The 27,616-nt window shown below is 33.4% G+C and overlaps 1 protein-coding gene across 2 annotated transcripts; it reads right to left on the bottom strand.

Moving 5' to 3' along the window:
* Positions 1 to 985: 985 nt before the first annotated feature.
* Positions 986 to 27,268, bottom strand: LOC134267262 (uncharacterized). 2 transcript variants are annotated; one of them, XM_062749484.1, is made up of 5 exons: positions 27,180 to 27,268; positions 24,938 to 25,075; positions 24,662 to 24,790; positions 24,440 to 24,557; positions 986 to 2,275 (listed from the first exon to the last, which is right to left on the bottom strand). In XM_062749484.1, the coding sequence occupies exons 1-5, from the start codon at positions 27,241 to 27,243 to the stop codon at positions 2,041 to 2,043; spliced, it is 684 nt and encodes a 227-aa protein (XP_062605468.1). In that variant the 5' UTR covers positions 27,244 to 27,268; the 3' UTR covers positions 986 to 2,040. The 2 variants fall into 2 exon arrangements, with proteins under 2 accessions (XP_062605468.1, XP_062605467.1); XM_062749483.1 differs by having other exon boundaries at positions 988 to 2,275; positions 24,662 to 24,796.
* Between the last annotated feature and the right edge of the window lie 348 nt (positions 27,269 to 27,616).

Here is a 27,616-nt window from a genome sequence, read left to right as displayed (position 1 = left end):
GGAGGAACGGGTCTTATGCATGTACATGTATAGGTTGTACTGTACACGCATAAATGGCTGGCTAACGAAAGAGGCAATGTAGCAGTAATGTATACTTTTTTATGTAGCGGTAACGTAAGGTTTTTTGTAGCGGTAATGACTATGTAGCGGTAATGAAAATTTTGAAAATGTAGCGGTAATGATACGCACCCATCCTGACAATGATCAGCTCTTAAGGGTGTGTCAGCATGTCATTATACAAAATTCTTGGACCTCAGGTAAATATTCGAGGAGAGGGGGTGTTACTTTGTAACACACGCTACCTTTTTTCTGGAAATGGTATAGATCTATACCTATACGAATCCCTCCTAGTACCAAATAGCAAGAGACGATGTCATGTCATGCAAGCCCAAACTTTCACTTGAAGAAGACGAAAAGATTGAAGATAACTGAATACATAACACGAACTTGCAAACAAAGGAATCAGATAATCTAAAGCAAAACTAGCGTATATTTGCTTTACTGGAATATGCGGTGGTATTTGGAACAAATGGTGATTTCGAGTGAAATATGGCCTTCCAAATATGCATTGACAGAGCAAGAACTAGCGAAATCAATAAAATTTAAATACAATTATTTTTTTTTAATTCCACAATCTCGGTCTCGTTGTTTTGAGGAAAACTTCGACATATTTGAGGTTACAGTCGAAGAAAATGGGAGGGGTGATCAAGCAATAGAAATGATTTCTTTTATATTAATTTTTCAGTGTGTTTTCATTGCAAATTACAGACGAACTCAAACGATTGTCATGCAGTTGCTTGAAGCTCTCTCAGCACGTAGTTATCAGAGTTGATACCGCTGACTACGGCTATGATTTCTTACTGAAATTGAAACTGCGACATAATTAAGCCCAGGGCCTGGGGCCATAAAACTTAGACGAGCTCACTTTTGATCTCAGTCTCACTTTTCCCAAAGGAATATATAGTGAAAAAGTGAGACTGAGATCAAAAGTGAGCTCGTCTCAGTTTTATGGCCCCCAGGCCAGATATGACGAAACTTTTGTCAACATACCTCATTTGATACTTATAAAGACAAACTAGAACACAAAAAAGAGGAAAGATGGATAAAGAAAAAGAGGGCTAGTTTAAAATAATAATTTTAAAAAATCCAACAAATTTTTATTAGGAATGGGAAAGATATCAAAATCTTATTGGATGTTTCTTATTTTGTCATGCGACTCTATATGTAGTATTTGAAAGAAATCAGACACGTACTCTCGATTTTGAAGGGTTTGGGAGAGAAATAAAAAAAAATAATAAATTATAACAACTTATCTTTTAAAACTTTGACAAGAAAAGAAAATTTTTAAAAATCTAGCAAACGAACGACCCCATAGAAAATGGTCCAAACTCCAAAGGGGGTCAAACTTTCTTTCACGTTTAAATTTTATCAAATGCCGAAATGTATTTACCAAACACTACGATGTAACAATGCTACAACAAAAGAAGGGGACAGACTTTCAATAAATATCTATGATTTTAAATTTCAATAGAAAAATGTTATGTTTCAGAAAAGGGGGGCTCTCGCTGGTCGCTACTACGAGCCTGTAAATATTGCATATCTGTTATTAAAGAAAAGAACAACATTTGTTTACTGTGTATTATCATGCCCGAACCTTGGTCAGATACGTTCGAACCATGGTAAAAATGGCTTAATGAGTTTAACTTCTATTTGGAACAGAGGTATTTAGTGTTTTGGTGATATATTGACAATTGATAAAACCCGAAATGTTCCAAAACACTTCCCAGTTGATAGTAAGAGTCTAGACCACTGACACTCGGAACAACAGCTTATTGCTTGTAAGCAAAACAAGAACCGTCCGAACCATGGTCAGTTTGCCCTAAATGTCTTTTTTTTCTTTTAAAATTCGAAAAAAAGGACCTGCGAAATTCATGCATGAAAGAAACTTAAATGAAGATTGATATTTTCTAGAATACATGTACAATACATATCTCATCATTAACACAAAAAGATCAATGAATACCAATTTTACACAGGGTACTAGTAATATTTTTTGTAATAGTAACAGTAATACAATTTATGGTCGCTGCCTCCAGCATCAGATGGATAAGCTCCAGATACCCTGTTTTTGTTGTTGAAATCCTCGTCATCAGAATAGACATACTCTTCTATAACATACATTCCCTTGACAAGCTGACAATAACCTCTAAATCTCAACAAATAAAATGGCCGTTCTGTTGGTAGTTCTATTGCTGTCCCATAATATCCATCATTTCTATGATAGAAAGAATACTCCAATTAAACTTGGAAAATGTTTAAATTATGTCATAGTGTAAAACCAAATAGATGTGGCTAATATATTGAATTACATGTACTATACGATATATAAGTATTTCTTGACACTGTGGTAAGAATATTTTCGAATACATTTGCTATTTATTGACATTTTAATCGATTTGAATTAATTAAATTGAACTTATTGGTTTCTATTACATATGTTCACAGTCAAGTGTGTGCATTTAGCATTAATCTTGAGTTACTAGTATTAAAATCATTTAACTATTTAAAATTAATTTGGCAATAAATTAGAAATATATTAAAATGTTAAACATTAAATTAACTTTAATTTATGGAATCAGTTTACTTAAATGATTAATGATAATTATTTTTAACATTAAATTGGCGTTGAAAAATTAAGATTTATGTGAATAAAAAAGACCTAAAATGACACCTAAATTTTTGTGTTTTATAAATTCAAAATGAATGTTATATTTTCAACAACCTAGCAAAACAAGCATTCTGAGAGTATTGCATAAGCAACACATGTCCCATACCGGGTTCCCCTTTTTCTTCAGGGTGTCATTCTATAATATGCAAAAGTTATGTCCAAGGTAAAACTGCTTGATTTTGAGGTTGTGAATGCCTTTAACCTAATAAAAACAATCCACATAGAGACGAAAATTCAACTCAATTTTCCAACGTCATTTTCTCGTTTCATATTCATGTCGACCATCGGAATAGCACAGTACGAACCCGATCTTAATTAAACGAATATAAAAAATTCAAAATACCATAATTCTGTCAAAAATCAATGAAGCTATACAGTCGAAATTCAAACTTGATCTTTAACTGATAATAATAAATTTCACTCTTTGGTATAAGAGGAGTTGCGGATAAGAGATATACGTAACCCAAATCGTAACAAACAGACGGACATACGGACAGACGGTATACAGACGGACGATACCGATTACTAATACCCTCCAACTTCTCAAGCGGGGGTATAACAATACCCCGATAACACTGGCCAATTCATACTGAATGATTGTTTACCAGTGCGGCATTAGTCATCAGCAACATGCGATCAGTCAAAGCCTGTTTACTGTCCTCAAAAAAGCACGTGCCATATTTGTTGTGATTTAACCGAATTGAGTTAATTTTTTTTACGTATGAGATGAAATTTTTATGCTATCATGTGGTTGTTAAATGAATATCTGGCATTCGTCATTCTCCTCGCGGTCGTGCCGACAAATTGAATACCGCGCGTTGTTTTGAACATATTTTATTGACAAGCAAAAGGATAAGAAACAAGTTCTAACAACTTACTAGTTCTTCTCCTTAAAAAAACACATAGTAATTGTCATGCAAAATAGTAGCAAAAACGTGTACAAATAAGAGTCAATAATATATCTAACTAATGTACAGGACTCATTTATGAATTTATGAACAGCGGCAAAAATGCCAATGTTTACTTCAATTGAAAGATTTTCGTTGCCCCATTGCAGTAGGTGTACATCTATGATGTTTAAATCAAGTCAAAAAAGATAGTCAAAAAGATTACTTCGAGCATTACAGTATTTTTTACAAACAAAGAAAAAATGATAGGCATCTTCCTGTCTACCACAAGAGAAATGGGATAATCAATGATATTACGTTTGAATAAGTCTTGGTTCAATACACAGTTGTGCCTTAATTTAGTATGAATAATGTTAGTATACGTTTACCAAACAACAAATATGATGGTGCTTTAGGATTATTATCACTTTTAATCTTACGAAAAGAATTGACTGAGATGGCTTCCCTTGTATCTGTATTCAATAAATTCCATTTTTTAACTGCATCAGGTACAAACGATTTGTTAAATATTTCTAACCTGCCTCTCGGGATAGTTAATTGATCTTTTATTTATTTCGTGTATTGTATCTTGATGTGTGTTCTCGTTTCTTGGGACTATATCTTGTATATATTCCGGTACATCACAATTATTAATTTTGAACATTGTAATCATTTTTGATTGGTAACGACGGTTTTTCAAAGGTACCCACCCTGTTTCAAAATAGAGTGATTCTCTTGAAGCTAGTATCGGAAGACCAGTAACTATTCAAGCAGCCATTAATTATACTTTTTCAAGTTTTTCTACATCAGATAAAGAGCAACCATCCCAGACAATTGAAGCATATTCAAGTGTAGGTCTTACAAATGTTGTATACAAAAGAGAAAGATTTTTCCTATCTATTGAAAATTTCAACTTCTTCAATAACCCCAATTTCCTATCAGCATTATTAACAATACTATCTATATATTCAGACCAGCTGAGATTTTGTGACAACAATGTACCCAAATGGCGATGCGCCGATACAAACTCCAGTGCATTGCCTTGAAAATACAAGTTAGGTAAAACAGGTCTATGTTTTAAAGAAAAAAATACAACCTTTGTTTTTGCTAGATTAAATCTTAAAAGCCATTTACTCGACCATTTATCTAAAACATCAAGATCATGGTTTAACCTGTATTCTATATCTAGTACATTATATGATGCATGTTGCAGTGAATTGTCATCAGCAAATAATCTACACATTGTAAGCATATTTTCAGCAACATCATTAATATATATAAAAAATAAAAGAGGACCTAGAACTGAGCCTTGAGGCACACCTGCATATATATTGAGGTTGGATGATAGCAGATCTTTATACATAACTTTTTGTGATCTATTTCTCAAGTAACTTGTAAACCACAGTAAAAGATCACCAGATATTCCATACGTTTGTAATTTGAAAAGAAGACCCTTGTGCCATACTCTGTTGAATGCTTTAGATAGATCACAAAAAACTATACAACACGATTTGCCTTCATCTATACTTTGCACAATACTTTAAGTTTTTAGAAGTTGGTACACTGTAGAATGACCAGGTAAAAAACCGTTTGATATCGATAAAATAAATTGTTATAATGAAAATAATTATACACGTGTTTGAAAATAATTCTGGCTAAGCTATTTTCCCCATTATCTATAGTAATTTGTAATGGAGGGATATCATTGGATGATTTAATATTAAATGCGTCCTTCATTAGTTTCCAATATAATTTGTTGTTGTTTTAGTTTGCGTCTATTAGGTGCATTTCTATATTGTCATAGTAATTAGCTATAGCATATTTTTTAATGTTATTGAACGTGTTTGGAACTTTTTTGAATCCAGCCCAATCCGAATCTTTCTTCGTTCTTAATGCTTTATTTCGTAATCTATTTCTAAGTCTTAGAGTTTTACGCAGAGTGGAGTCCATCCAAGGTTTATCTCGTGGACGTATAGTAATTGTTTTTTCACAGAAAGATTGTCTAACACATCAGAGAAATTTATTTGAAAATTTGTCGGTAGCCGCGTCTATATTGTCGACATCATTGATATATTTATCCCAGTCACAATTTTGTATTAAGGAATTTAATTTGTCAAAGTCACAATTTTTATAATCCCATATCTTTCTTTTGTAAGCGCGATTGTAATTTATATTCGAGGCTAGTGCAATATAAGTTGCTTTGTGATCACTAAAAGCTGGGTCAATTTCAAGGACACCCGAATCATATACCTGAATATCAGGTGAAGTGAAAACTGGGTCAAGAAGCGTGTATTGTTAGAAATTCTCGTCGGTACGTGGATGTAACACTAGTATTTGAGATGTATAACTTGGTACCTAGAATAAAATTAAAGCAATATGAGCTGCATGTTTGACATTAAAAAAAAATGTTGCAAATTTGTAATTAATTATTTCAATGACAGAAAAATAGAACATTTATAAACATCTGTTGTTCATTTTTGCTATGAAAGAACTTTTTATACGCTTTGATTGAAGCAAAATTGAATTATTGTCGTCCTGTACAATAATGATTTCTTATATCATAATGTATATTCAGTTATACAGAAATATTTCTTCTGAAACATTTTTAAACTTTATTTTGGTTTTATTGATCATTAGGGTTTAGATTACATACAGATTAATCATAATAACACATATTACCAGCAAAATAAAATTTTCAAAAATGCAGCTCATATTGCTTTAAACACTAGTACATTGCCGAATGCGTGCTTAAAAATGAATATGAACAGAGGCACAATTTCCAGAACAAATTCGTAAACACTACGAGATACTTTCTGACGTCGTCAGTGTTGCGTCGACAACCGATTTGAAAGATTCGTTTACCTGAGAGGAAAATTTTATTTATAGAGATATTTCACTGAAATTTTCAGTCATTATTCAAAAAAATGTTGGTCATGATGTATGCCAATTTTTACGGCGCCGCTGGAGGGCCAGGTAAAAAAAATAGTTTCTATTTGTTCGGACAAATTAGAAATTCGTTCGGACGAATTAGAAATTTGTTCGGACAAATAAGTTATTTGTTCGGACAGATTAGATATTTGTTCGGACAAATTAGAAAATCGTTCGGACGAATTAGTTATTTGTTCGGACGAATAAGAAATTCGTTCGGGCAAATTAGTTATTTGTTCGGACGGATTAGATATTTGTTCGGACAAATTAGATGTTTGCACAAGTTATCTTGTAAAGAGATATATACAATTTGTCTATTCAGGAAGATTCATCCCTTTTTAATACATAAATAGCTCTTTGGATCATGACATTCACACGTTGCAACTAGACATGTACTATTAAAGTCGGGTATGTTGATTGTAAATATTCGGAAATAATAGTTCTATACCGGTATATATTATAGGCCTAAAGTCTGCCATTCTGAAAGTATATTATCTGAGAGCCCACTAGTAAATTCAAAGGGTCAGTTACTTCTTATCAAACATCTTTTCACTCCCATCCCTGACACACTCATAAGATTTGTCATAAATAAACATCGTCTGATTCTACCAGACCAACTTTTGCTGTTGGTGTTAAATTGGTAACACTGGGGTGCCAGTGGTCAGTCATCTTTTAAAAGATGAAATCCACTCCTTAAGGTTTTATTCATACTGCAGGCAATTGGTACGGGAAAAAATTGGCATTGAAAAAGTACCCCCCCCCCCGAAATAGGACTGTCAACTTTGGGCAACTTTTCCTGTGCCCCCCCCTTTTTTTTTTGCTTGTCAACTTTTCCGGTGGGTTTTTTTTCACAGCCCCCCCCCCCCCCTCCACTTTCAAAAACGCTGCTACGTGGCTGTATTGTATTATATTAAAAAAAACTTCGGACTCAAAATATCTAGCCTCTTATTCAATGGGTCTTAATTTTTTTTAAGGTGGGGCTTACTAGCTAGAACATTTGTAGTTTTGTTTCCATACCGCTGTTCCCACATTTAAGTATTTTGTGATAAAGGAACAAAAAGAGGGAATCTCATAAGTCCATCTCCAATGGATTCTTTCTAAGATCGTTAAAAACTATCATTAAGTGTCTATATAAATTTTATTTTATATTTAAATATCGGAAAAGCGCATGAATTAAAACACGCAGGTATAATATTGACCAAATTAAACACACACCCCTTTCCGGGAAAAGGATAAAAAATAGATGAATTCATGTACGTTCCTAGAAAGTGCAGTAAAATTTAAAAACACAACATAATTTGATGCAAGTTAAGCTTCTCAATGATTAAGACAATCGATCGTTTTTAAATAGAGGAGGGGGGTGTTACTTGAAAATATTTTGACATTCATTCATTCATGATTTATTTTCCCCATAAAGGGGGTTGGTTTCATTATTCCCCTTTCTAGTGAGTCATTGGCCTAACAAACCTTCGAAATGGTACTCAACTGTAAAAGCGTACAGGGAATACCCCGGATACCAGATTGACCGGTTGACATCTTAATTCACCGGCTCGCGAGTCATAGGAACAACCTGAGATCAGTACGAACGGAACAGGTTCATTTTTGTGAAGTTTTCTTAATTCACAGACAGGAATATTTAATTAAAAACTCAAGGAGGATCTTTTTTCATTTTATACACCGCATATGTACCAGATTAATTGATTGAATGTTTTAAGCCGAATCGGCAATATTTCAGCTACATATCGGCGACATATTTATCATAAATGTATTTCAAAAATCATTCACATGTCATGATTAATAAATGCAGGGTAGTGAATATGTACATAAAAATTATTAGAAAGAGATCAACATTAAAACGACTTATCTTCAAAATATTTATTGATAATGTTGTTCATTAAAGTTATTTTGCAAAGAATCAAAATAAAATGAAACGTCTTGGTCCAAATCGCACATAAATCGCGGTGTCCTGACAGTTGTTTACATTTTTTTCTAATTTGTCCGAACAAATAACTAATTTGTCCGAACGAATTTCTAATTCGTCCGTACAAATAACTAATTTGTCCGAACGAATTTCTAATTTGTCCGAACGAATATCTAATTCGTCCGAACAAATGTCTAATTCGTCCGAACAAATTACTTATTGGTCCGAACGAATTTCTAATTTGTCCGAACAAATAAAACTATTTTTTTTACCTGGCCCTCCAGCAGCGCCGTAAATTTTTAACTCTATAGTCCTAGTGAAACAAAAGATATTAAAAATGTTCGCGTTTTTCTGGGACAACCCTCGTATTTTTTTATAGTATTAATAAAAAAGATCATTCTTTACGTTTAATATATTGTCAATAAATGGAGGGTCACTGTGACAGGGGCTTATGTTACGGTGTACTACCCTACACCCGTTATTGTAAAAACAACATGCCTGCGGATTGGGCAGTTGGGGTTAGCCTATAATTGTCTCGTTTGAGAAAACCTAAACTACCAAGGTTTATTCCCCGAATGGCTACTCGGAAAAAACAAGTAACTATCACACTCAATTAAGGGGCCCTCTAAGGGGTACAGGTACACTTACCTGTATGAATAATCTAACAGATTTTAAATAAAATAAAATGACTTTTTAAATCATTTTTTTTTATTTGAGCACTAGTATGAATAAATATTTTGTATACATATTTTTTTAAATAAAACATTTTACAAGCACAAAACATATTAAAAAGTATAAATTATCTTGAAGTTCTATTGTTTAACAGCACTGACTTTCACATTATATATCACTTTCATATCACACATATTTACAATTATATTTACAATTTATTCAGTCCATCTCCATATGTTTCATCACAACTAAGGGATCATTATTCAAGGTGATGAAGTTCAGATGCAGAGTCCGTATATGTATTATAAAAATTGAAACATAAACTTTTGTTTTTTATGATGATTTAAAAGAATGTTTTGATAATTAAAAATGAAAAATAAAAAGAATTAAATTAGACAAAACTTTATAGAGAAATACTTCATTTATCATACATAAATATCTATATTATTTGAAGGAAAAAAATCATTTGTATTGATTTATTTAAAAGAGTTTGAAAATGAATCACAAAAAGGGGATAATAATTAGTAAATTCTCAATCAATACTATTGAAAAGTTTGAAAAATAAAATTAAAGGTACAATGAAAATTTTATTTCTCTTAAATCTTAATTTTATCTATTTATATTTATTTATCTATTTTCTATTCAGTATATTTCGGAAAATAAAAAAAACTCCTAATTAAAATAAAATTGAATGAATATATCTGATTTATAAAATATTGGTTATCCAGGTAAACACAGATTAGTCTACCTGTACCCCTTTGAGGGCCCCTAAATTGAGTGTGATAATTACTTGTTTTTTTCGAGTAGCCATTCGGGGAACACACCAGTACCATATCCCCTGTGTTTTTATAAGTTAACACTGTTTTTTTACCTATCTAAAGGCTAATTATTATATCTACTGGATATCTGCATTTCATTTCCTAAATTTCGCATTGCATTTTTCGACAATTTTTGTTGTTATTTCGGAATCCGACACTTTTATTTTCATTTCCGACATTATTTTTTTTTTCTTCACATTTTTGGATTTTTTTTAAAGATAACTATATCGCATTTTATGGTTAAGATATATAACAAAGATGGAAATAGATTTTTAACAGGGTATTGTATATATGTATTATCTAATATTATTATTAATTCAAATCACGTTTCTTTTTCGAATCTAATCATTAAGAGGGTCGTTCAAAAATTACGCGGACTGTGCTAAATTTTACTCTTACAGACGTCATATAGTTATGAAATTTCACAGAGATTTGTATCTTAAAGATACCAATAAATTTTGAGCAAAATTTCTGTATTTTAAAAGAATTCTACTAAAATTATCGGTATGTTGATATCGCTGATGGAGAGGTACGGAGCACGACAAAAAATTTGAAGAAAAGCATGCAGACTCCAAAATTTAACTCATTAATTTTCTATAATTCGCGATATTTTTCGACAAATTTCTCAAATGTGTCTTTAAATTGTTGTATTATTATTATGCATTTAGATTTCTGACGTGATATTTGAAGTACTAACAGAAATAAAGTGATTTTTCTCTGATGTGATTCCCGTCAAAACAACTGTGAAAATGACGTCTCCTGAATTGACGGCGCACCACACTTTTGTTTAATGTGTAATGCTCGAGATATCGCCAACATAGATCCAAAATATGCATAATAAAACATGTAGTAAACTAGGGCATTCGTGACATTCGTCCTCAAATAGCAAATTGAAATTTTAGACCGTTAGACCTATGTAAAAAGGCTTTACGGGAGTACTGGAAGAAGATTATCGACGAAAACTTTATCCGGACTGTAAAGAACGTGATTGAGAGTCACCAATATCACACTATATCTCATAAATACCTGCAGTTTTTTTTGGTTTTAAAACAAAAAATTATATTCTTTACTTGTTTTAATAGATTTTAAGCTTGACAAGAAATGGTGTTTGGATATTGAGTAGACAAGGTAACTCAAACTGTACATGAACTCTTGGGAAAATGTTAAGAAAATGAAAGCTCAATCACATATTTTTTTTTATAACGCCTGTGACGTCGAAGATTTTGCTGCTCCGTGACTTACTGATATGTCCTGAAAAATCACTCAGAATTGATACCAATTTACAACATTTTGATATGAAATTTTGAAGACCATATAAGTAAAGATTCTTTTATATTATGTGTGATATTTTGCCCGATTATGTCGTCAAATATTTTTTCTGTGCAACAAGTCCGCGTAATTTTTGAACGACCCTCGTACATACACTCTTTATACAATATTATGTCTAGTTAGAGTTAAGTGAAAGTTCACAATACCTATATCTGCCCCAGGGTCAAATCAGTCAAGTTTCTTTGACAGCTAAGCAAGGCCTTTTATTTGAATATCTAAAATATTTTACTTTAAGGGACTCCGACCCTCAGCCAGGAAGGAAAACTCTTTAATTTATAATTTAATTCAAAAAGTCTTTCAATGAGGCTTGAAAATTAAATCTTTTATGCAACAATTTTCATTATATGCTTTTCAATGTGCTTCAAGGTTCTTTCAACTTCTCAGAAACGTCTAATTAAAAGTAGAAATTTTTATCCCGAAAAAGCATTTTTAGATACCAATGTTTATTAACATGATATGAAATTAGAAGTGATTTATGGAGCTTTGTAAAGAACCTTGAAGCACACTGGGAGGAATATAATGAAAATTGTTGTATTTCTCTTTTATAATTTATTGCTTTTTGAAAAACTTTTTTACAAAAGGAAAACATTGAGAGAGAGAGAGACAGAGTGACAGAGAGAGAAAGAGAGAGAGAGAGAGAACTGCAGAGGCAGAGAGAGAGAGAGAGAAGGGGACAGAGAAAGAGAGAGAGATGATTAAGAAAATAAATCAGTCAATGGCCTCCAGCTTTCATCAAAAGATTCTTTTTCATTATTTTTATAAGATATATATTTTTGTAATTCATACAATACCTTAATAGAGGATATCAACCCACCTAAGGAGATGTTTCTGTTTATACATTTGTACAGATAGATATTATGTTTTATTTGTGAGGCAATAATATTTATAGGATTATCAGTTCTCTGCACAGAGCTGTGTCAAAGTCAATGCCTAATAATTTGAAGGTTACTTTTCCCCACTCTAATGTATGATCTGTACTTAGCGTATCATTGCTGCCTTTTTTAGACCCAATCCAAACTACTTGAGTTTTACTGTATTTTATATGCAAGCCTGACATATTCGCAAATCTTTTAAGAATAGTGAGACTTGTTTGGAGTGATCTTTCACTTCCATCTAATATTAAAGAAGTATCATCTGCCAACATACTTAACTTTTTTTCAGTATTCATAAATTGAATCCCCTTTTTATCCTTATTGTTTCGAATGCTGATTGCAAGGCTTTCTGCACAAATAAGAAATAGATATGGAGACAAAGGGTCTCCTTGACGGCAGCCTCTGTGTAGGTTAAAAGATTTCGACAAATTGTTGTATTTAATTTTCAAGCTTCATTTAAAGACTTTTTGAATTAAATTATAAATGAAAGAGTTGTCCTTCCTGGCTAAGGGTCGGAGTCCCTTAAGAATTTTTATAACGGAAGTTTGATTTTTTTTTTCATTGCTTAAAAATTACTGACATGAACTGGACAAGTTTCGGAGATGAAAACTTTTTAAATGTAAACACTGTCGGAAATGAAAAGTTCAATTTTTTTTTTTTTTTTTTTTTTTTTGAAAATTCCGGAAATGATATGCAGCCTATTAAATATTATTCTGGGACAAGGTAAATGTGCATTAATTGGAGAAATCAGACCAAAGTCGATAAATTGCTGGATTTTTTAATGCCTTTATTATTCATATTTGATATACATGTCACTCATATAAAATCTCTGTGCACTGCATTAATAATATATTTATACTAAATATCTCGGTTTCAATAAAAATCCGAACATTTTATACGCCCCTCCTAAATGTTTTTTTTTTGGCGGGGGGGGGGGGGGGGGGTAATAGGGCGTAGTAAAATCACGCGGATACGTTTCAAAAAAGTTTAAAGTATTAAAGAATACCGGTATTGTACCTTTATATCCGACATTTTTACCCCAGAAAAAAGAGCTTGAGTTTAAAGACAACCCCAATTTCAGAAGCCTGGCGTGCTAGTATTTCCCGTTAGCATCTATAAGAAACAATCCCGACTTGATTTTCCACCAGAGAAATACTGCTTCAGTAGAGATTTTTTTCTCCCTATCCACTGTTTTACTAGCTATAGGGAGAATCTTTTCAACCAATACATAATAAAGAGAAACTTGACTTGCATACAATTTTTTTTTTCTAAATTAAATAGAAAGTGTCTTTTAAAATCATGACGCATCAAAAACTTCGTGGTAGCTACTTGGTTAACGTTAGATGTTTCTTTTAAGTGTGTTTGTAATTAGTTTGTTTTGTTGCGTTCAGACAGATATTCAAGATCGTATGCAGATGTACAATACAGAAGACATATCCCCTGCAAATGTACATACGCTGGATCGTTGATTGAAATCATTACAGTTTTGACTTCTTGTCACTTAAAAAAAATAAAAACAAACTACTAGCGCATGTCACGAACCAGAAAAAGTTAAAGGAACTCACAGCATCATAGAATAATGAATTACCTGTATAATAATATAATAATAGGCGTGACTTAAGAAATTTACTCTCTCAATGTACATAGGTGTCGAAACCGAGGGGGGGGGCACTTTTTTGCAAAGATCGTCATATTAATATATGCAGTGAAAATTGGGACGTAAATTTAACCACTGTTTCAACGGGCACGTTGCAGTGTAGTCAGGTAAGTGGTAGTGTTTGGGAAAAAAATTGGTTCTGAAAAAAGTTAAAATCACCTACCCATCCCCCGTGAAAAATTTCCTTTTTCTTTTTTGTGCTTGTCAAGTTTCTTTTTGAGGTTTGACAATTTTTTCCCTTTGAAATAGCCCCCCCCCCTTCCAATTTACTTCCGACGCCAATGATGTTACAGCAATTGAAATTTTACTTCTAAATTTTCAATTCTAAAGATGATCTTTAAAAAGTGTAAGAAAGAATTATCTTACGTAGATTTTATAAGTATATTCCTTGCTTATATATTCAAATTAGACTGTAAAAAGAAATGAAATTCATAACCAATAGCATTAAATGGAGTGCATGTCGCCAGCGTGGCGCAGTGGTTAGAGCGTCGAAGTGAGGAGTTGATCCTTACGTAGCAGGTTCGAATCCCTTTTTGGGACGTGGAAATCGGTCCTTCGGATGAAAACGTATAAACTGGGGTCCCGTGTCGCAGTAGGTGCTGGCACGAAAAAGACCCCTCCTACTCAATGGCCATAAGTGCCGAGTAAAGGACGAAATCTGTAGCTCATTGGCGGCAAGTATGGGTGAAAAAGTCTCGAGAGCGACGTTAAGCAGCATTTAATCCATAAATCAGTCTTTATTGTGGATGTATTTTTTTATGTTTTAAGGTCGGCCCTGTCTCTTTCTATAGTTTTTGAGCTACGAAAATAAACCCTGTCCAAAAATTTTCGTTTATAACATTAAGATATCTGAAATACAGAGGGCGGACCTTTTCTGATAACTGCGTTTTAAGGTCCGCCCTGTCTCTTTCTCTGTTTTTGAGCTATACGAAAATAAAACCTGTCCAAAATTTCCCTTTATGACATGAAGATATCTGAAATACAGAGGGTGGACCTTTTTTGATTACTGCGTTTTAAGGTCCGCCCTGTCTCTTTCTAAAGTTTTTGAGCTACGAAAATAAACCCTGTCCAAAAATTTCCCTTTATGACATGAAGATATCGAAATACAGAGGGCGGACCTTTTCTGATAACTGCGATATAGGTCCGCCCTGTCTCTTTCTCTAGTTTATAAGCTACGAAAATTAACCCTGTCCAAAAATTTCCCTTTTTTACATAAAGATATCTGAAATACAGAGGGCGGACCTTTTCTGATAACTGCGGTTTAAGGCCCGCTCTGTCTCTTTCTCTAGTTTTTGAGCTACGAAAATAAAACCTGTCCAAAAATTTCCCTTTATGACATGAAGATAACTGAAGTACAGAGGGCCGATCTTTTCTGATAACTGCTATTTAAGATCCGCCCTGTCTGTTACTCTAGTTTTTTAAGCTAAGAAAATAAACCCTGTCCAAAAATTTCCCTTTATGACAAGAAGATATCTGAAATACAGAGGGCGGACCTATTCTGATAACTGTGTTTTAAAAAAAAAAAAAAAAAAACTTAGACCTTTCAAACTGCTGATAACTTTTTATTGCACATGTACGTTGATTTGAAATTAGTTTTAATCTTTAAAAAAAGAATTTAACAAGATATTTTCTTGCCAGCTATTTCAAAAAGAATCATTAATTTTATAAAATTATACAGTCAGCTTAAGTTTTTGGTGTGAGTCGTAAGTTCTTTGTAAAACAATCCCCTGATGTATATATGTTTTCCATATAGAGTGAGCTGCTTTAGTCTTTAACTGAACATTACAATCACGTATTTTGTTTCTGCAGTAAATGTAAATAGAGATCAAATTCAATGTTAGGTTATATTTTACACTATCCACAAATAAAGGACCAAAATATGATTATAAACAAAGAACAAAAGATAATTGTTAAGACTACAGGAAGCCAGAGAAGTACATGTACTCTTTATCGATCTTAGCTCCACACTTGGGATAAGGAATTTCTTCAGTTAAGGACATTGGCAACGTTTCTGGCTTTCGGATAGAATTTTTCAAGATTTTTTGAACAGGTTTAATGGTACCAAACAGGTTCAATTCAGGTCCATTTTACCCATCAAGCGAGCCTTCCTTTATAAATTTTGTCAAATCAATGTTTTTACAATTTTCAATGCATTTCCTATGTAAAATGTTGATAAAATGGGCCTATATTATTTTTAACCATACATTTTCTCCAAAACCCATTTATTTCATAAGGTTTATACATAAAATACATTGTTGAAACCTTATTTCCGATGACATGCATATACTTTGGCTGAAAATGCAAATATTGAAACAAAACACAGAAATACCAGCACTGTTCTTTAAATTTGAGCTATTTCCCTTAACATCTAATCAATATTCAAAATGATCAAGAGACTGGTTGTTTGTTTCTATTCTATAATTTATTTTATTGGAAGCGAACTGTCATAAAACATTTTTGCAAGGATTTATAGTAACTTTTAATGGTGCCTCATTCACAATAATCTATACAATCATTCTCATCTGGTCTACCTAGCTATCACCACTTTCAGCATTATAATCTCACATCTTTGCACTTCCCAGCAGTCATGTGCCTATTCCGAATGACAACATGTTGACTGTCTGTCCCCTCAGCACAATGTAAACAAACCCATCGCTGCTTTTCTTTTATTACTGTAGAGTTGATTATATCCGATAAAAAAACACACTTGCTTTTGTTTACCTCTCAGTCTGTAACATATGCTTTATTTGTTTTCAGCGCCTAGAGAATTCCATACGGGAGATCACTCTCAATGACTTTTTTTCATAAATGAGAAAACCTATGTATAAACCCTTTTTCTCCGGAAACCTTGCATTGCCAATGACCTTAAAGCTGACATGAACTCTTAAAAAGCCATCATTATTGTCATTTTTCATCTTTGTACGACTTACTACATTCCTGTACGCCTTTGTCCGCCATATTTCTTCGATTCCGCCATATTTAAAGCTGAACACGACTCGTAAATAGGCATACGCCATTTTCGATAGCATTATCTACGATACATTATACTAGGGTATACTCGTCGCATTCGTTACACCTGACTGCTTTATAGTCACGGGTATCGGCGTGGAATGGCGACCCGTGTTCGTGCTGGTTATCTTGTATAACCTTTGTTTATATTTTATTGCAGTTATGTACATCTCTGTTGTTTGTATATTGCACTGACTTATACAACTATAATTGTAAACTTATTTGGTATCTTATTTTCCTGCATAAGACGAAGTATTACGTTATTAGTCTCGCTACCGAGTTCTTTATATCATACGTCCATCTTCACCGGTGTCGACTGATTACACTGAACAGTGACTAAGTTCTGCCCTATTTATAGGGGTCTGCAGAGTGGCGAGACTCGGGAACAAAAATGGCGGACAGATTTCTTTTACGAATCGTGTTCAGCTTTAATTGAAAATTTTTGGTCACCTATACCTGCTATATATAGCCTTGTACAATTGTTTCACTTGAGTGATTTTCTAGCCTGACTGTCGACATGAACAGATCTCCGATAACAAAGTTTTTAGAAGTCCATACATTGACCAAATACATGTTTGAAAAGTAAAAATTCAACAAAAAAATAGAACTATACCGAGAATTAAATTATTTTTGAATGTTATTTGCTGCAATATAGAAAATAAACTAACACGGAATACATACATGTACACCAAACACCCATGCAGGTCGAGAGAACGCGTCAAACGCAGTGATAAAAAACATTTACCTGAATACTGCTATCGTTACAGGATGTGCACATGTCGAAAGAATTATCCTATTTTACTTTTATTGAAAAATACTTCTCAGAAGTCATGTAATCGATTGCTAACTCAACAGTAAAAGATGCTTGGACACACGTGGCCCATGCCGATCATTTTATTTGGTCAGGGAAAATATCAAAGGTTGAAAGCACAGTGGGTTGATTGTAAAAAAAATGCAAGTAATTTTTTCAAAAATAAACATTACTCTTGTCTGTACATGTTGTAAATAAAATTTGTGATTAAGTAAAAAAAAATCTCAAAACTGAATTCGGCAGAAATGATATTTAAATAACGGTCATGTCAATCATTTTTGCATGCCCCCCCCCCCCCCCCGTCCAAAAAATCAAATGCCTAAATGTCAGCCTGGACAGGGGATGGCCTTTCTCCATGTGTGTATGTCTTAAAGAATGTATAGATGAACACATAAAAATTTGTATTCTGGTTCATTTTATTGCTTGTAAGATTTGAAGTAAATTATTACCGTACATCAAATTACTTGGTTTAGATTTGAGATTAGTACTAAAATAATCAGTTATAATTGACAAATAAATTTAGCGACGCAAACCAACTGCAGACTATATGCACGACCTTGTATAGAATGTACAGTATGATGCAATATCTATTCGTACAGAATGGCGACCTGTTTGCATGCGCTTTCCGACTTACATATTTATAGGGGAAATAAAGTAGTTTATAAATAGAGATTGGGATTTCAGGAGTTATTTTTAATCATGTGACATTTCATGTGTCACGTGATTTTATTGTCGTCTGCTACGTAAACAAATCTGAACCGGCGAAAACAAGATGGGGCGAAAAGGGAAAGAATTAAGCAACCAGGTAAAAGAAATCGCTTGGAAATTATTACAAGAAGGAAAAACTATCAGTTACGTGTCAGAAACATTAAATGTGTCCAGGACTACAATCGCCAGTTTTAAGAATCGTGTAGAACGCCGAGGTTTCATAGAAAACATACCGAGACGAGGCAGGAAACCTGTCGTGACAGCCCGAGACTATCGGAAGCTAGAAAGGCTCGTAAAAACCCACAGAAGAGAGAGTTTACAGGATATAACGGACAAATTCAATGAAAATAAGGAACGGCCTATATCTAAACGGACTGTACAATTACATCTGCATAAAAATGGATTCGTGAGACGGGTTGCAAAGAAAAAACTGGTAATTCGAGAGGTAAATAGGAGAAAGCGTTTATCTTGGTGTCGTGAAAAGAGAAAACTCACTGTTGACAACTTTTGGAGAAAAGTTATATTCTCAGATGAATCCAAGATTGTTGTGGGACAAGACTCTCGTGTGTATATTTGGAGGAAACGGGGAGAAGATTGGAGGCCGGATTTGGTAGAGGGGCGCAAAACAAAACCATGTCACCAAGTAATGATCTGGGGATGTATCACCTGGCATGGAGTCGGCACTATTTCTGAAGTGGATGGAAATATAAATGCTGATAAGTATCAGACAATCTTAGATGACAATTTGTGGCCAGTTTTAGCCCGTCATTTTCCGACTGGAAATTATGTTTTCCAAGACGACAATGCCCCTGTACACCGTGCACGTTCGACTCAGGATTATTTGCACAGGAACGGGATTACAACGATGAGCTGGCCAGCCCAGAGTCCAGACTTAAATATAATTGAAAATCTGTGGCTCCTTATTAAAAGAAAACTTCAAGGAAGGATAGGGCGAATTGAGAACAAAGACGATCTCTTCCGTGAAATCCAGCGCATCTAGACCGACATTACACCAGAGTATGTCAAAAGCCTGTACAGGACCATTCCGGGACTGTTACTAAGTGTAATACGCTTAAAGGGTCACCTTACAAAGTACTAGGTAAGTTATTTTTGATTTATTTAATTTCTGAAATGGAATAAACGAGTTATAATGTTGACCTACTTTCGTCGCGAGTGTAAACACGCCGCCATTTTGTACGAATATATATTGCATCATACTGTATATCAGAACTACATGTAGATAAACAATTCACAACTATAGCTTATGAACAGCAGTTATAATACCCCTCCCCCTTTCAGCCGCGCAAATACCAAATAACTTCTATTTTCCCTGACCAAAATCTGATCAGCACGGACTAAGTGTATCGACGTGCTAGTCTGTACGGAGTAGTGACAGTGTGTTTACTATTGAGCTTTTGTGGAGTTTATTTCTTTTTTGTGATGCATATTTCAATAAATGGAATTCAGGGTGTATATCACTTGACTTGTGCACATCTTCGAACTGATGCAGTAACCTTATTACCAGGTATGGGTACGTTTACAGCGTTCGATGCGTTTTCTCGATATGCATCAATTGCATAGGACCTGCAAATCAAAGACGTTGGTTGTTTTGTTCCATTCAAATGATATAATTTCAAAATGTGTTTGCAAAGAACTTTATGCGGTAATGACCAATATTTGCCCCCCAAATCAAACTTTGATTGAGGTAATATTTAATTAAGTTCTTAAACAGGGGAGTATGTGCTGACTTCAAAGCACTTACGGAAGCGTATTAGCGTATTAGCACTTACGGAAGCGTAAAGTTTTCCAACTTTAAAGTTGGTAATTCCAACTTTAAAGTTGGAAATTCTTGGCTTTTCCAACTTTAAAGTTGGTAATTCCAACTTCAAAGTTGGTAATTCCAACTTTAAAGTTGGTAATTCCAACTTTAATCTTGGCTTTTCCAACTTTAAAGTTGGTAATTCCAACTTTAATCTTGGCTTTTCCAACTTTAAAGTTGGTAATTCCAACTTTAATCTTGGCTTTTCCAACTTTAATCTTGGCTTCCAACTTTAATCTTGGCTTTTCCAACTTTAAAGTTGGTAATTCCAACTTTAATCTTGGCTTTTCCAACTTTAAAGTTGGAAATTCCAACTTTAATCTTGGCTTTTCCAACTTTAAAGTTGGAAATTCCAACTTTAATCTTGGCTTTTCCAACTTTAAAGTTGGTAATTCCAACTTTAAAAGTTGGTAATTAATCTTGGCTTTTCCAACTTCAAAGTTGGAAATTCCAACTTTTTTAAAAGTTTGCGTTTCCAACTTTAATCTTGGCTTTTCCAACTTTAATCTTGGCTTTTCCAACTTTGATTTTTAACGTTTGAGGAAGGATTTTATTATTTATTTACTTATTAATTTTTTGCTTGTCAACATACTGAGTATTTCTGGCTGGGGTGCCCCCCCCCCCCCTTGAAAAAAAAAAACATCTATATGAATTTATTATCAATAGAAATACACAAGAGAACTTAAAGGAATATAAAGATTTCTAAGTTAAAGTTGGAAGTTTTATGTAAGGTCATAAGGAAGGTCAAGGTAAAAAAAATAAAACAAACACAGATAAAAAGAGTTCAACAATTTATTTTAATGTGCTAATATCTATTTTCTATTGTAAAGTGCCATAATATAACTCCACATAATCCCGTCCTCTCTTCCAACTTTAGCAACTTTAAAGTTGGAAAAGCCAAGATTAAAGTTGGAATTTCCAACATTAAAGTTGGAATTACCAACTTTAAAGTTGGAAAAGCCAAGATTAAAATTGGAATTACCAACTTTAAAGTTGGAAAAGCCAAGATTAAAGTTGGAATTTCCAACTTTAAAGTTGGAATTACCAACTTTAAAAAAAATATTGCGTGGCACTAATACGCTTCCGTAAGCACTGAATATTTTCATAAGTTATGACGGCATATGTACGTAATGACGTCACAAACATGACGTAAATTTCAGTTTTTTACGAATTCTACAGAATAATGTATATATTTCTTCGATATTTTGAGCAAAAGTCACTGAGCGCATGTGTGTTCAGGATCAATATTTTGATACAATGTGTAGAATGTTAATATCAATGAAATATGTAAATATTGTTCCTGAACATACATGCGCTCTATAAATTCTAAAGCTAAAATTGTTGAAATTTTGTCCATTTTGTCCTCGTTCTGAAAAAGGCTATAAAATCGGACTAGTTTGTGACGTCATAAAAGCAAAAATACTGAATAAACTGCTTTGAAACTATAATATGTTCTGTTAATTTATATTTCTCATACAATTTATTGAATTCAGCACATTTCATGAAGTTTTCAAAATGTGACTTTTGTGGGGGCAAGTATATGCAATATACCGCATATAGTTCTTTTACTGCTTTTTATTTCAAGTTTATTCTGCATAAATCGGCGCACTGTAAAACTACGTACTCATGCATCTAAATTTCTCTTCCAAACTTGCATTTTTTTTCTTTTGATTCAAATCAATAATCATACAAAAATATGATTATTATGTTGTTTATTTTGGTTTTGAAATGTGTTGATCACCCCATGTATTCTCATATGCTTTACCAAAGGAGATGTGCACAAGTCGATACCCAATCCAAAAAATCATTCAAGTGTGACGAGCGCATTGGGGTATATATATCGTTACAATGAGACAAGATATCTGAAAGAAATATGGCGGAATACGGCTATAGTTGGTATGAAACAAGTCGTACATAGATGAAAATGTTGCGTTTTTAAGAATTCATGTCAGCTTTAAAGTCATGTAAGGCGTTATTTTTAAAAGTTCAGACTAACAATATAAAAGAGATCTTTCTATTTGTTTTGGTACTTTATATAAAGATAAGACCGCTGCATTTCATTTCCGGAAATCGGCATGGCATTTCCGACATTTCTTTATTTTATTTCCGACAATTTCTTTTTTTCCGCGACATTTATTTCTTTTCATTTCCGGAATCTTTGCTAGGTATAGTACCTCTCCGGCAATTTAATGTTTACCAGATACATGTACGTAGAAATGGAATTTTGAAAAGAAATATTATACACAACATTTTTAATATAAAAATTCTGTATATATACATCTGTACATGAAGCACTAAGTCTAGTTAACAGAGTTTAATGAGCATGCAATTTTTTCATCACATTTAATGTTCACTAAATTAAATGTCAAAGACTGTGCCGAACTTCATTCTCTCACCACAACACTGAATAGAGAATGAGGGAGCGTAGCGGGAACGACAACACTGGATAGAGAATGAGGGAGCATAGCGGGAACGACAACACTCACAGATACTCACTTCCGCCCTAGCCCGGAGTTGAACTCTCGACCTACGGAATCTGTCTCCTAGCAGTACAGGAACAGCGCGTTAGACCGCTCGGCTATCTAGGCAAGTTAAAAACTTGCTTTCGATGCCGATGCAGTTCTCACAACGCTGCCCTGCACTACACAGTCATTGAGAGTAGAAGTGAGATACAGTTATTTGGACATTAGTTTTTAGAGGATCGTTACCAATACATGTTGTGATGATATTAATTTTATTCATAAAGCACAAAATACAACTCTTAAACTTATATAACTGCCCTAAGTGAAGGGATATTAATATAGGAAGCACAAAGAAATTCACTTTTACAAGGATACTCACTTCCGCCCTAGCCCGGGGTTGAACTCTCGACCTACGGAATCTGTCTCCTAGCAGTACAGGAAAAGCGCGTTAGACCGCTCGGCTATCTAGGCAAGTTAAAAATTTGCTTTCGATGCCGATCCAATTTTCACAACGCTGCCCTGCACTACACAGTCATTGAGAGTAGAAGTGAGATACAGTTATTTGGACATTAGTTTTTAGAGGATCGTTACCAATACATGTTGTGATGATATTAATTTTATTTATTAAGCACAAATTACAACAACTCTTAAACTTATATAACTGCCCTAAGTGAAGGAATATTAAGATAGAGAGCAAAGAGAAATTCACTTTTACAAGGATACTCACTTCCGCCCCAGCCCGGGGTTGAATTCTTGACCTACGGAATCTACGGAATCTGTCTCCTAGCAGTACAGGAACAGCGCGTTAGACCGCTCTGCTATCTAGGCAAGTTAAAAACTTGCTTTCGATGCTGCCCTGCACTACATGGTCATTGAGAATAGAAGTAAGAAACAGTTATTTGGACTGTATCGTACTTATATTCCATAGAGCTGTTTGGAACTGCTTAAAGGTAAATAAAGTATCAGGAATAAAGTGTATATGTATAATTAAAGGAAACCATGTTTTACGCAGGGAAGGGTATAAAGTATAATACGAGTAAGTAATACCCGAAGAAAGTGATAAAAATGTCCCTGTAAATCAAAGTTTTTACAATGCTTGGATCTGTAGATCTACGGAAGCCCATTTAGGACCTATCAAAAAATATTTCTGAATTCGTTATAACGATTTTTAGAATTCGTTATAACGAATTTAATTTGTTATAACAAATATTTAGAATTCGTTATAACAAATTTGATTTGTTATAACAGATTTAATGAATTCGTTATAACGAATTTAATTTGTTATAACAGATTCATTGAATTCGTTATAACGAATTTAATTAGTTATTACGGATTTATTGAATTCGTTATAACGAATTTTAATCTGTTATTACAGATTTATTGAATTCGTTATAACGAATTTAATCTGTTATTACAGATTTATTGAATTCGTTATAACCAATTCAAGAATTTGGTTATAACGAATTCAACAAATCTGTAATAACAGATTAAATTCGTTATAACCAATTCAAGAATTTGGTTATAACGAATTCAACAAATCTGTAATAACAGATTAAATTCGTTATAACGAATTCAATGAATCTGTAATAACAAATCAAATTCGTTATAACGAATTCAATGAATCTATTATAACAAATTAAATTCGTTATAACGAGTTCAATAAATCTGTTATAACAAATTAAATTCGTTACAACGAATTCTAAAAATCGTTATAGCGAATTCAAAAATATTTTTTGATAGATTCTAAATGGGCTTCCGTAGTAGATCTGTATCAATTTGTAGCTAAATTATCGAGGCGTCTAGCTAGGAAAAGTATACCTGCAGCAGTACTCTATCTCAGTATCATCGTCAAATGTTCCAGCAGGTACATATTCTTTATAATCGTTTCCATTTACATAGTCCTCGTCATCCCAGCGCACGGTTCCCTCTCGAAAACCTGTATAGTAAATAAGTCCATGTTTAATTAACAAAAAAGTATTTTCTTCTTATTCAATATACATTTTTGCTGAACTAGTATTTGTTTGTTCAATCGTTTCTAACCTTTTGGACAGTAGTAAGTTTGCCGTAAAATGCAGTAGTCCCCTTTAGGCCAGTGTCCGCGACCATAATAATTATAGGGAGTTTTGGTACAATAGTAGAACCGCAAGCTGGAGTCCGAAAAGTATCTACCTGCATCTGAAAGTGCGTAATTTTAAAAGTTCAATTACTCTATTTGTAATCTTGTCGCCTTTCTCTTTTATTTGACCAATACGTTCAGATTTTAGCAAAAGTAATACAATCCTCGTGAAATATCTGGTGTTGCTTGGTGCTGCTTACCATAGAAATGATTACGTCGGGTCCATCTATTTTGATTACTAACATCCTCAGTGTCTTGTTCTCGCCATCCATCATACCAGCCTTCTGGACAACCAGTGTCCGGTTTAACCAAAGTATATGACCCTACAGGCCACCTGACTAATGAAAAGAAAAGGAAAAAGATGCGCTTGTGAAATGCTGATGCCCCCGTATAGCAGCTGATGACGATCGAAGGTTAAAGTTTCTCCAATAGAAGTCAGTAGCTGTAAGGTCAAAAGATCACAAATGTTGATCCCCAGAGAAAAGACTTGTGTAATATACTAGGCCCCTGGATCATCAAACATCTTAAGTTTTAGGCAAAATCTTTCTGTTGCACATAAATATGGTAGAAGTCAAACACGCCAAAATCAAACTGTTTCATACTATTGCTTCACAAAAGTGTTGCTAATGAACTTTTACGAGAACAACTGACTTCTACAGTTGACGGTTTACTTGGACATTTAAACTTGTATCATGTACGGAAGTACAGAATTGATAATGCATAAAAAAAAACCTTTCTAGTGTTCATAGGTATGGTGTTAAGGGCACTAACATGTGAAGACCGGGTGTTGAAGGTCGGGTGGTTGTCGTTTTCTTCAGGGACAACTTAAATGTGCATTGAAATAACCCGTTATTTGCGTTTAATTAAATGTTGAGCTAAATATTGATATTAGAAAAGCGCTACCGTACATGTAGACCTAGTGTAAAAGTAAGCGTCAACTGTAAAAGTCAGAGCTCCTCGGAAAAGTCCATTTGCAAAATAAGAGTAATTCTCATAATGAATATTTAAGGGGCCGACTGGCGTTTTATTGTGTGAAAACTACAATAGTGAAACTCTTTATTTTTATACCACATATAACTTAAATTAACTATAGTGTACATGCAAAGTTTGTACCAGCGTCCAGGTATTTTAAGGGGTCGTCTCAAAATATAGGTACATTTACTATAGGATTATATAGGAAAGTGTCATTTTTTAGCACTTTAAAGCAAATTATACAAATACTACAATACATATAGAGTTTTATTCAAACTAAAATATATGATGAGTAACATATTACAAGAGGGGGCATCTCAAAAGGCCAAAACTTAACGAATTTTCCTGTTTTTATCAAGTGCTACAAATTATGACGGGCAAAAAGGTAAAATATGAAAAAATGATAAGAATAATGGAGAGATTCTCAAATTTCTATGGTTTAAATTTCAAGGACGTATGTTTATTACTTTTTATTTAATAACGTTTATATTACATCTTTCTTTAAGAGTTTCAGTTTATCATAACGTCAAAAACACACAATAAGGACGTCAACCTCCCTATCAGTTGAAAAATGGGTTAAAAATTTACTTATTTAAGATTGTAATTACATTTTTAAACCTGTAATTTCTTAAATTTGTTTAAGGAATGAAGCTTATTTCAACTTATGTTATCCGATATAACGTACATAACTTGGGGTAGTTTACGCTTTATAAACCGCGAAGTGGTTTATAAGAAAGCGTAAACTGCCCCAAGTTTGTTATATCGGATAACATAAGCTGAAATAAGCTTCATTCCTTATAATTTAATTTCAGTGTGACAATGAGACAATATTTCCTCCGGAAAAAGGCTTCAAATTGAGCATTATTTTAAAAGTAACGTCAAGCGGAGTAATACGTTTTGTGACGTAGGCAAGTTATGTTATGCGAAATGGATAAAATCTTTTAACCAATCAAATGACGTGCTACAACTAAAATTAAATTATTTAATTTTATTAATCAAGTAAAAAAATTGCTTTAAAACAGTAAATACGCGTCATTTTACTATGATGCGCGAAATATTGCGCAATGAAAACTACTGTCGGACCCCTTTATTGAATATATCAAATCAACGAATAACAATTTATTTTGTGTTTTATGTTATTGAATTTAAAACTGGATTCACGACAAGAATACCACGACGCAAATATTTTTTCGACAGGCTATGATCTAAATTTAAGTTCCTTAAATAGTATTTGGAGGAATGAATATACAGAGAAATTATTCCAAGTACGACATTTTAATAAATGGCTAAATAGTTGTTTTAGATGATAATACTTTTTTAACAAATGATTTTCACATATTGAAATTGTTATTTGAACTTGAAAGCATAACAATACAAAATGAAGAAATATTCGCAGCGGCTTTGCCATTACTAAAGATCTCTATCCATCTGATAATGCATGCACAGAATATTAAAAAATGATACTTTCACCTGAGCCTGCAATCATGAAACTGAAATAACAGAGCAGACAGAGAACCGTCTTCCTATCCATCATGCATGAAAAAGACGAAAAAAAATGATTTCGATCCCAATTAAAAACATTCAAATTTATTTGTTTCAGTCAGAACGACTTAGTCACATGCTTGCACTTACGTAACCAAATGTCAACTTGACCTCATTTGTTGCAAACATAAACGCCAGTGTTTTATTGCTGTACCAGAAAGGGATCGAGGTAAGTTGTGGAATAGAGTGCAATTGAGTTTTGAAGCTGTGCATACGACAAACTCTTCACTCAATCTCACGGTGTGTAGCAATATTTTAAATGTTATATCCTTAATTATGTAACCCAACACCTTCATCCGTAGACAAGTATACTACTTAAAACTTGTAGTCCTTTTATTTATAATTATTACTGTAATAAGTAGCAC

The sequence above is a fragment of the Saccostrea cucullata genome, unplaced genomic scaffold, assembly GCF_032062105.1.
Source record: "Saccostrea cucullata isolate Sc308-1 unplaced genomic scaffold, CSIRO_AGI_Scuc_v1 ctg1734, whole genome shotgun sequence".
In the NCBI taxonomy this organism is placed as follows: Eukaryota; Metazoa; Mollusca; class Bivalvia; order Ostreida; family Ostreidae; genus Saccostrea; species Saccostrea cuccullata.
This window is presented reverse-complemented; position numbering and strand designations above follow the sequence as displayed.

What these genes read in the sequence shown, in the direction of transcription:
- LOC134267262 (XM_062749483.1), bottom strand. Translation starts at nt 27,243, where the DNA reads ATGATGGATAGGAAGACGGTTCTCTGTCTGCTCTGTTATTTCAGTTTC. An exon ending in CCGACGTAATCATTTCTATG is followed by an intron (nt 24,797 to 24,937) that starts GTAAGCAGCACC and finishes ACGCACTTTCAG; the next exon opens with ATGCAGGTAGATACTTTTCG. An exon ending in AACTTACTACTGTCCAAAAG is followed by an intron (nt 24,558 to 24,661) that starts GTTAGAAACGAT and finishes TTTACTATACAG; the next exon opens with GTTTTCGAGAGGGAACCGTG.